The sequence below is a fragment of the Lineus longissimus genome, chromosome 5 (assembly GCF_910592395.1).
Source record: "Lineus longissimus chromosome 5, tnLinLong1.2, whole genome shotgun sequence".
Lineage (NCBI taxonomy): Eukaryota > Metazoa > Nemertea > Pilidiophora > Heteronemertea > Lineidae > Lineus > Lineus longissimus.
Genome location: NC_088312.1, coordinates 5,007,669 through 5,018,981, shown reverse-complemented (window position 1 = coordinate 5,018,981; position 11,313 = coordinate 5,007,669). Strand labels below are relative to the sequence as shown.

The window sequence follows — 11,313 nt, the reverse complement described above, 5'->3', positions numbered from 1 at the left end:
AGATGTCTACCTCGCTACCTACAGCCGCTTTTCCTGCTTGTATCGTCATAATACATTGAGTAACATTCGACTGAGAGAGAAGTGACATCACAATCACAGGATCGAATTATACAGCGACTACCGCACGGACACACCATGACGATATCCAAATATGGCGACGGTTACTGCTGCCTCTGTCGCAGAAAGAATCCTGGGATTACTCTTGTTGTGGAGCGAGGCATCTCTCACTACGTGGAGAATTGTGGCATTGCTATTGTTTCTCATCAGATGTTAAAACCGAGAGAATATTGTCATATATATACATATTATATTTCGTGAATATGGTCAGAGATAAAAATTCATCATATTCTGTAGTATTGTGGGGAAAAAATATCGGTTTTCCCGATATTGTTGCATAACAGTGTCAACACCAATGACGTCTGCCTGCTGTGGTCATTAATGGGCAAAATTTCTGATAATATATTGTCAAACAGCAAACTAAAAACATATAATCTTGATGAGGAGACTATTTTTAGACTAGAGTAATTATCCAACGTACTTTAGAGCTACCTGATGGGGTAATTAATATGGCAATGTTCATGCCCTCTATAATGTGATAATCACAACAAACACACTATTTAGGTTAACATTTGTTTATTTGTGTTTCATTTACAAGACATAAGTTACATTTTCCAGAACGCAATAAGAGGCCAATGGCTATGACCGGTCCATGAATATCTAAACACAACTGCCTAAAATTTACAAAAAATGCTGCACCTTTGCACATGTTGCACCACAACATGGCAGTGCTACAATGCACCATTTCCAAGGAGTACAATTGAGCACATTTGCAGCTGCCTGGACATCTTCTCCTGTCAGCAAAAGCTGATGTCTCAGCTTAGCACCAGGCCCTTGGGCCTCTAGTTCATATTCTCTACCATATTACGCAGACTAGATGAATACAAAAAGGTACAATCATGTAATCCAGATAGATTATTCAGACTTGTATAAATCTCGAATAAATACCAAAATATATTTGTTTTCCATACACTATAAAATATCATGACATAAAATATCTACATTGTCCGAATGAAAGTTCGGAATGCCTAATTGGGCCAATTTTGCACTTGTCGAATGTTAGGCATGTGGGAGTTGGTTCTATTGTTTGAGTGGCATAGTCCAAAATGTTGCTGTTTGTAATAAAACATTCACAGCACATTTAGTTGCTCACTGGATGAAAGCTTCCCGAGGGCGGGGGAGATACCTGTTTCCGTTATTTAGGGTAATTCTGCCCCCCCTCCTCCCCATTAAAGTTTCCAGATCTAATCATCAACAGAGGCATACATATCTTCCTCCTGTTGTGCTTGTGGTACACAATCATCGTATACATTCTCCTCCTCAATTCCGTCAGGCGGCGCCCTTTCATACTTAGCATATGAATGTCCACTTGTATTACTTTTACCCGACGCTTTACTCGAAACACCTTTCTTTTTCGGTTCATCAAAACCTTCGTAGATATTTGAATCTTGGCGCTCAATGTATTTTGGGTTTAGAGCTTCGTAGCTACCACGAACACAGTCCATCCTACTAATTTCATCATTAACATAAATGCTCTCCTCGACTACGCCATTGGCCAAATCTGGTGTCGAATAAAACTCAACATTGTCCCGATCAAGGTCAGATTCGTCGATATAATTGTATCCTGACACTGCTTGTGCTTCTAAATTGTTCTGGTTACCTATCGTATCATTTCTAATTGCGGCATTATAGGATGGATTTGCTATTTGCCCTTCGCTTGTTTGCCCTCCAATTGGAGGTTTTTGGAAACCTTTTTTTGTTCGTCGTTTTCTGAAAGAAAATATAACGAATAATGAGTTGGTGTAGAAGGGAAATTTATGAATCTGTTCTCAAATAGATTAGTTACGTTCGATTTAATTCTACAGCAAAAATATGTCCTTTGGTCAATGCTTCAGCTCTCTGTTAAACCTTTTTGAAATCAGACCAACCAGGAGCAGTTTTGGGGACAAGATCATTACCTCGCCTGACAATTCGCCTGTCTTTTTGCTCCGATTATGCAAACTCACATCGCTCTATATAGAAATTGTGTAACTTTATGTCTGCGACTGGCTGTCATGCTACATGTGATCCTTACCTTAACTTAAAGAGTAAGTAGAAAGCATTTAAAATTGTTCGAAGTACAGTTTGCCCGTGAGACATTAACTCGATATATCACAAGTGACAAAATGTCGCCACCTGGCTACTTACCCTCTAATGATGAAAATAACTAGGATGACAATGATTATAATGAGGAGACCCCCTCCCACTGCTGCACCAATGATAACACCTGAAAATAGTCGAACGAACAGGATAATGCAAGCAGAAAAGAAGTGCACATGGTGGGGGTGTCGGAAGGTTCACCCAATGTGTACTTGAATAATTTCTCTACTGTCTGTAAGTCCGAGCAGCTATTACAATGAACAGGATCAGGAGCTTTATGATAACTTTAAAGGGAGCAGCACTTCTGTGTTTTGTAGGGCAGAGAGAGTGGCGGAAGACCGATGATGGAATTTAAATAGTATAATACATCAGCACCTGTCACCTCCAATGTCTTCAGTTTGACCCCGGTCAGGGCACGACTTTGTGACAGAGAAGGTCACTCTCTCTCTGCCAGCGTAGTTTCCGGGTTTTCCTGTATCCTCCTACATCAAGAAGTTGCCCAATATTGTTTAAAGGGCTTAAAATGTTATCACTGACACTTACTTGATCAGCTCTCAATTCATTTTACCTTCCTGTTTTGAAATACAAATAGATGTAAAATATACAATGATTATCTATTTTGTGATCAAGTTTGGGATTCTGGGACCAAAGACATACCTTGATTTATCTGTCCTGGAGGTGATGGCGGTACTGCAACCAGTGTGGTTAAAGCAGTGGATGGCGGTAAAGTTTGAGAATTAATAATAGGTGGTGCAACATCCCATGTACGTTCACAGACAAGCTTAAAGTCGCTTCCTTCTGAAAAGACACAAAAGATGTAGTCATCAGTTGACAGAGTTGTATATATGTTTTCTTGGGATATTTAGCAATGCACTACTGCAACCTTCTTGTTCATTTGGTTGAGAAAGTGCTATTTTCCTGCTTTTTCATTGCCTTATCAAGGATACCACACATGTGTAAAAAGTCTTGTTTCATTCAATTTTTGGGTTCGTTGAGCTGCCATCTGTAATGCACATTAATGGAAATGGAAAAAGCTGTCTGTTGGAAATAGCTCGACACTACATCAAGTGGTCGGGTCATATTGGCTTGGTCACAACCAAGCTGATAAAAAATGGTCGTCAGAAAAGAGGAAAAATGATGGGTTAAATCATGTTTAGTTCATATGACAGCATGACGTGATGTTGGTGATTCAGGCAACTAAAATAATGACAATTTAGGGTAATTAGTTGATGATTATAGTGACATCATGCAGATCTGATTTAATGAACTCATTATCCTGTCACTTCCGCATTGACCCACATGGGGCCCACATTCTTGGGTTGTAGCTCTTGTTTGAGTAGGCCTATTCATCAATTACACCGTTGACCTGCATTAGACAGTGCTTTAATATCTGATAGATAAATAATTGATATATTTCTTGGTATGTGTATATCAGCCTTTCATTGAATTACATGGAAAAATGTTCATCCAAAAGCCAGAAACCTATGTTTTAATAGTGTACTGATTGGTTAATAGGTCCCTGGGGGTTTGAACATGGAGATGTCATAGTATTTTGGTAATGATACTTACTGACTAATTTACTGTCATATTTCATGAGAAATCTTCCTCCACTGATATCCTCTGGTTCGTAATCTCCGTAATCGCCGCCAGTGTCATCATAGTTTTCCGGACGATTCCAAAACAAAAGCGATGTCCAATCACTGACAGTTGTGAAAATTGTCCTTTCCTCATACCCATTATCAGCGCAAGAAAGAGTATTTGAATTCAGAGGGGTATTTTCAGATGGCCCCATAATGCCAAGATTTTGTTGACACTCCTTTATGTTAACATTTCGATGGAGTTTAATATCTTGTATCAAAAATGTCAATTTTCCCGATGATTTTATTGTGCAGTTACACTGCATTATGTTCAGTATGTTCGGCATAGGGTTGGGGTACTTTGGTCCGGTGAGGTAGCCCTCGGGGGCAGTCAGTTCTGTTTTGGTCGCTGGACAGATGTCAAAGACAGGAATATCTGAAAAGTAAACAATACAGAGTATGAAGTTTGATGAAACTGCATGTATAGAAGAGGTTTTAATGTGGTTGTACATGTATGTTTCAGATTTGATGGTTGAACTCTATAGTGATCAGTACCTCTGCCCCTTGTTTTATGTGCACCAGCCAAATAGAGAGCATAGAAAATGAATTTCAAGCCAGAGAGAGACTTTGATATCTTCACCTCAGAAGTATTTGTTCAATCAAACTAGAGGTGGAAGACATTTTTGCCTGGGTGACTAGTAAGACATAGTGTTAAAGACAAATGAAATGGTGATCAATAAGACCCCTCCGAAATGTTTTACCTACCAACTATACATCTGTATCTAATGGAAGCGCATGTACACAAATTGTTGACATCTGTGTCCTGGAGGCGCAGATTTGCCAGCGACACCTTGCAGTGTTGTTTCAAGCTGCACTGTCCAGCAACGGCAGGAAAGTGATCGGTGATATTGGAAATTTCACCACGGCAAGTTTGCGTCATGTATCTTTTGACTTCTAGTATCAGAAGGAGACTGTTGTTTTTTCTACACTTTAAGGTTGTGTCTCGGTCTGTGTCACAGATTTCAGTTGACATTTCTGGTGACTCTCCTGAAACATTAGATATAGAAATCAGAAGGAGTGAAGACAATTTGAAACCAGTAGAAAAAGTTGAATTTTGTGTCTGTTGTAGCATTTGAGGTAACAGTATTATCAAGTATTGACATTTGATTTACACTACATGTACATTATATGCCAAGGAAATGCTTTACTTGCGTTCATGTCAGAACACACGTTCACATGGTATCATTTGTTGCAGCAAGTTTAGGGTATCAAATACAAAACCATGCATTTACCTTTGGGTGAATAACAAAATGCGTCATGGGCAGCATTTGAATTTCCAAAAATGGCAGCCACAGCTCCAGCAGCCTGGTTGCAGACTTCTATTTTCCGTTTATTTCCGCATCCCGCTCTTGGATACTGGATAGGTTTGAGAGCGATCTTTTTTCGTATCCAACCACACCGGCAGACGTCCAGGCCTTCTTGAAATGCGGTCTGAAGCTGACTCCGCGATGCCAAATTCATGCCACGTTTTTGGCATTCTGCATTTGCTTCGGCCCATGTAAAACTCTGTGAACCCTTTGCGGAACGAACGTGAAGCACTGAAAACAAGGTGGAGTCACTGGATTAAGTTGTGTGGACCACTTCAGATGACCTGATTGGGATACCCTACGTGAAGTATTTTGGAAATCTGTCAATATCGGTTGATTTCCAATTAATTTGACCCCAGTACACCTTATTTGTGAACACCAGTACACCTTATTTGACCCCAGTACACCTTATTTGTGTACACCAGTACACCTTATTTGACCCCAGTACACCTTATTTGTGGACCCCACTAAACCTTATTTATGCACCTTATTTCTCTCTTATTCTGTACTTAACAAAATAAATCAATTAAGGCCTGATAAACCTATTTTGTACATATGAATACCTGAGCTGATGAACAAGAACCCTGTATCTACCTACATATTATGGTTTATTCCCTTCCTCTACCTACCTTGGTAAGCCTGTGCGGCCGTAATGAACATAAATCCAATCCACAACAACATTGTATTAACTTCTGTGCTCTTTTCCTCTCCAAGTCACAATCAAACTCTCTCCAGAAACTTTCTCCATTAATACACGTATCTTGATCGACGCATCACAACAAACGTCATTGATTTGGGAAAACCTGATTTGAAGGCAACTTCCATTGGCCCGCTCGCTCCGTGGACTGTTTGCAGTATGACTTGCCTGTTTACGAACATATAGGCTTCCAGGAACCCCACCTCCATTGCTATTATTATCCATTCTAAATGGGGTGACATAATTTCCTACATTGTTGTGTAGTGGGCATTTAAATGTGTTGGATTGTTAAAGGGGCCTTATGTCTGGTGATAAGATTATTAGCAGAACCGCTGTGGAAAGCGTGTCACAAAAGAATACCTTTAACTATACAGACTGGAAAGACAGCCCACCGTTAAATCCTTTAATTGTTATTTAGGTTGAACAAGTGCACATTTAATGCCGCCAATGTACATCTGATACAAAAAAAAGACCGTGGTATCAAAATACCTGGAATAAGAATTTCGTGGATTGCCAAAAACATGGTTAAAGATTTTATCTTTAACCCATTAGGCGCCAGACGTCTAAAATTAAATGCAGCTTTTCTCTCAGAGGTTTTTACAGTTTTTCACATTTTCGACCATGCTTTGGTTTTTGCACAAATGAGATAGAACAAGTTGGAGATGATGTATTACAAGATATATTTATTTTGATCCTTAGAACATGATGGACATGTTACAACATATTTTTCTTCAAAAATGTAAAAAATAGTGAAAATTAACCCCCCCTGACCCGGACCATGATCAAAAATCAATGAAATTTAATTTTGGTGCCCATATTGCCTGTATAGGCATGAATTGTTGGGTACATGTCAGCAACATTAGTTACAGCTTACAGATTACCCCAACTCCACCTCACCTCATCATCATTACAGTGAATAAAACCAAAACAATGCACCTGCAACACCTTTAGCTATCTTGGGGGCGTGGCAGGGCACCCACCCCCCCACCCCCAACCACACCCTCAATCACTACACAACGATAAAATCAACCCGAACACAGATCGTCTGCTTTAGTTTGAAATTGGCGCCAAATGGCAAGAAAGCATGCACGAAAACTTGTGCAAAACTTACTTCTTCAATTTCGTCATAACCCCCTTCGACATCCATATCTGACCCCCCCCCCCCTGGACCCCCCAGTGGTCCTCCTCATCATCCCCACTCTCATTGGCATCATAATCACTCTCGTCAAGGTTCGCCAACACATCTTGAACGGACAATAGATGATTCGCCATTGTACATGTTGTACACAAAGTACGCTTACAATAGAATTTCTGTGTCGCAGTAAGCTAGGTCAAACCTCGGGCACCCGAACTTCAACTTCAAAATACACTCAATCGTTCCACACGACCATATGAAAAAAATGCATGAATTATGATGATTAGGATGCCAGCCACCTGGAATCGATGTTGGTGTTTGGTTGTTGTCGCCACAAGTATTCCATAACGGCCTCTAAACTTCAGGGCGGCTTAGGGCGATACGGCACAAAATGAACAGGGCGGCAGAGGGCGATATGGCGCCTAATGGGTTAATTTAGACAAGATTTATACATGGCTCGATCGGGCTGTACACACACCGAGAATCATCCAAGCCCTGATAAAATTTTTGTGGTCAGTGGGCAATTTGCCCTGAAGAACTGAATCTAGGTGAATTCGGTATCATTATACTGAATAATATCTAAGAACCCCGTGATTACTTTATTAAGGTCACATTGATTGACACTTACAGATATGAGACCAAAATCATTTTCCTCAGTAGAGAGGGTGTCATACTGTAAAACAAAGCTGCCGAGCGATTTATTCAACTTTTCGACTTTCACCGCCCGAGAAAGTCAAACTTCCAACTTCCTATTGGAGTTCAGATTTGTAGCTCTGCCCCCAGTGCCCGAGCATGCGCTATTCAATTTGTTATTCTTGAGCATCATGTGAGAATCACGTGAGTCATGCGATCTTTCATTCATGAGTTTTCGTAGTAAATTCCATAGTAGTGACGTCACTCAATGATTGACAGCTAGGCGCCATGTTTCATTCATGCCTCGTTCTGATCACCCGATACGCAGGAAATGAAACGAGGTCATACGAACTGGCTGGGCGGTTTCAGTTCCCTTTAAGAGAGATTCCGCTTCAAGCAGTTAATTACTTAAGTTGTTCTCTTGCCCACCAGAAGTCAGCACATACTGGTCCTGGCTGGCATATGTTTAATCGTACTCCACACTGCTGTGGTCGTCCTCTTTGTTCTGGCTTGACACCATCGGCTTGAGGTAACCGTCATCTATCTGTTCAGCATAAGATCAAGATAAATATTTGGATTATTATCGTCTGTTATCAGTTTTCCGTCTCCATGTCTTTCATTGCTGTCGTGATCCCCAGAAACCAATTCTAACTATTTCTCTCCCTGTCCAGATTTTCCGGAATTTGGCAATTCTCAACATCCTGAACGTAATCGTAACTATCCTGACTTATGTTGTCCTTTCGTACTTGATCGTCTGCGACCAGTTCTAAATAGACGTCACCATTTCTAAATGACGGAAATCTGATTGACCTTTTTTTGCCTCAATGCCAAAAACGTAATCATAACTAATTGGGAAACTATCACAGCTGTCTGCTCCTGTGTCATCAACAGATATTTTCGGCAGTGGCCGACGATTACTATGTGCCTCATTTGCACCTTGTTCATTGCTTTCAAGAGCGTACTCTAGGTTTGGTGTGCCATCCACAATCCTGACTTCAGGTTTGGTGTCATTAGCAATGTTCTCTAATTCGTATTCCAATTCTTTTGAAAGCGTTGGGAATACGTGCTCGCCAGTGTTATCCGGATCAAGGGATTGATAAATAGGTGTCTGTGTCTCCGAGCCAGTCGGTCGCAGCGACGAGTAAATTTCATCTTCTGCAGCACCGTTATCAAGTCTGTTAGAGAGTTCTGATTCTAATTCGAAGTATACAGGACTGTGTGGTCCATCCAGCTCTAGGACAAGATACACCGGAGTCTGTTCACCAGATGATGCGGATCGGTTATCCGGGGTGGGTAGCTGGAGGGAAGGGATGTTCTTCACACCACCTCTCCTGGCACCTATCTCTGTATACTCGCCCTCATTGATTATATTGAAAGCCGCATTGTCATTACACCAAGGGGGTCCCTGGTTTGGTGGCCGTAGTCCTCCATTGGGTCTCAATCTGATGTCATCATAGAGGTTACCTGGTCTCAATCTGGTGTCATCATAGAGGTTACCTGGTCTCAATCTGGTGTCATCATAGAGGTTACCTGGTCTCAATCTGGTGTCATCATAGAGGTCACCTGTGCCACTGGCACTCGATAAGTTCTCTGATTTTGTGGCCTTTGAATTTGCCCTCCTGAAAAGGAAGGATTTTGAAGTCAAATTCCCGTAAAAGTTATTTTTCAAATGCACTGGGGTGGCCGCACCGCCTGTGTGTTGGCATGTATTTAAAGATACATTCGGCATTGGTACTAAAAACTGCTAACTAATTATTTGTAATTGATACCATATGTAAAAATGTCTTCAAATCCAATCTGATTTTATTCAATCAATCAAAATTGAGTAGAACTTACCATCTTCTTATCCGTCCCCATATAATTGCCATGGCAACATTCAACACAACAAAGAGCAGGATGCCTGCTATGATGCCCCCCATCAATGCACCTGCCATGAGAAATAGCATGGAATGGTCATCTATTGATGGTTAATACTAAAAACCTGTGGATGGTGGTGCAACTGTTTAAGCGTTATAAGTTGCATATTGATCACCTGGTCTCTGGGTGATAACCCGGTCTCCGGATGATATGCAATTTGAAAAGACGATTTTGCACCCCATCACTGGGTTGATACATAGGTAATTAAAGGGTTCTAAAATCATGCGCTGTCTATATATATATGTACATGGTATAGTTATTTACCTGAAACCCCATCTTCGACATCGAGAATTCCAGTCGCAGCATTGTTGGTGGTGACATATAGTGCTGCAGTTGAACTTTGAACGGAGTCGGTGGTCTTCAATGATGATGTGGCTGTTCCATCTAACTTGTCTAATGGGCTTCCTGGAGTTGTGACTTCATGCCTGGGATCTTCAGACATTGTCAAGCTTCCAATATCAACTTTTGTTGTCATGGGATCTTTAAACGATGTCAGACTTGTAGTTTCCATCTCAGTTATTGTTGGTCTTAGTGGTGGCTGTGCTGTTGTTGCAGATCTGTTTTCGTTACCGGACCATTCCAAGGCAGTGGGACCTGGAGTAGGAGCACATTGAAGGTAGAATGGACAAGGAAGTATTTAATGGACCAATACTCTTTCTTATAGGTTGCCATTGTGAGGATTTCTATCATATTACTGAATAATCAAGGATGTGTGCTCACCACAATTGTCAGTTGTTTAGTTTTAAATATTGTATTTGTGCCAAAGAATTTCATTTGTGATGCGATAAAAGTGATTTGTTTATATTGCATAGCCAGCATTTGCAGACGGGTGGGTCAATTGATCCTGGCGTGCCAAAAATAATGTTGTGGCGCTTACGAAGGCAAGCCCTGTTTTTGTAATTGAAAGCGCAATAACCTACATGTACAGTGGAACCCCGGTAAAATGACCACTCATGGGACCGAGGTTGAATGGTCACGTTACCGGGTTGGTCACGTTAGTGAAGTTGAAAATCCGGGGACAAAATGCATGATTAGGTTTTCCCGCCAAAATTGTTGAACTTATTCATTTTTTCATCCTTCAGAGTTGAATTTTTTCATGAGTTCAAAATTCTGAAAAATTTTCAAAGCCAGAACAAAATTTTTAAAGTGAAAAGAATATTTGGATATTCATCCTTCAGAGTTGAACTATTCGTACCGGCGATTCTTGGTCATCATAGCGAGGTAGTTGCATTACCGGGTTGGTCGCCGACCGGGGTTCCACTGTATCAGTGACACACTATATATTGTCCATGTTGCCGGATCATCATTTGCTCCCAGCTAATAATATTGAAAATCACTAGGTGACCTACTTTGTGACCTCAAGCAGCCATATCGAGTTGTGCTGAAAATAATGTGAAACTGACCTACCTTTGTAGGTCACATATTCAAACCTTAACTCACCCAAGATCTGTATCACAAATCGCGCAGTGTCAGCTTTTACTGGGCCATTTTTCGTGGATGATGATTTACCTACCTGCAGTGTTGGAGCGTTCTGTCTGCTTCGATAGGTATATTGGAGTTGGTATTTTAAAGTGTTTTGATGATCTAGCTTGTGTCACATTTGCGTAAAATTGAAGTGCGTCTCCTGAAATTTGCCTTGTTTTATAACAAAATGTTGATACTGGATTACTTCCTTCTGGTTCTGATCAACTTGTGGTTGATACAGGTTTTCAATTAGGGACAAGTATCAACTTGTATAGGTTAATATCAAGTCCTGGTATTGATAGGATGTTCCAATCAAGGAACAGGTCA

General features: G+C 40.8%; 2 protein-coding genes across 3 annotated transcripts in view; one reads left to right on the top strand and one right to left on the bottom strand.

Moving 5' to 3' along the window:
• Window positions 1-11,313, top strand: part of LOC135487483 (phospholipase D1-like) — a 78,140-nt gene that overhangs the window by 19,397 nt on the left and 47,430 nt on the right. The gene's annotated exons all lie outside the window — the stretch shown is intronic.
• On the bottom strand, window positions 988-11,211 carry LOC135487485 (uncharacterized). Of its 2 annotated transcripts, XM_064771183.1 has the most exons (11): window positions 11,036-11,211; window positions 9,787-10,116; window positions 9,442-9,532; window positions 7,601-9,224; window positions 5,770-6,292; window positions 5,066-5,371; window positions 4,539-4,820; window positions 3,766-4,209; window positions 2,854-2,994; window positions 2,245-2,323; window positions 988-1,827 (listed from the first exon to the last, which is right to left on the bottom strand). In XM_064771183.1, exons 5-11 carry the CDS (start codon window positions 5,819-5,821, stop codon window positions 1,302-1,304), a joined length of 1,830 nt encoding a protein of 609 aa, XP_064627253.1. In that variant the 5' UTR covers window positions 5,822-6,292; window positions 7,601-9,224; window positions 9,442-9,532; window positions 9,787-10,116; window positions 11,036-11,211; the 3' UTR covers window positions 988-1,301. The 2 variants fall into 2 exon arrangements, with proteins under 2 accessions (XP_064627253.1, XP_064627254.1); XM_064771184.1 differs by lacking the exons at window positions 7,601-9,224; window positions 9,442-9,532; window positions 9,787-10,116; window positions 11,036-11,211 and having other exon boundaries at window positions 5,770-6,407.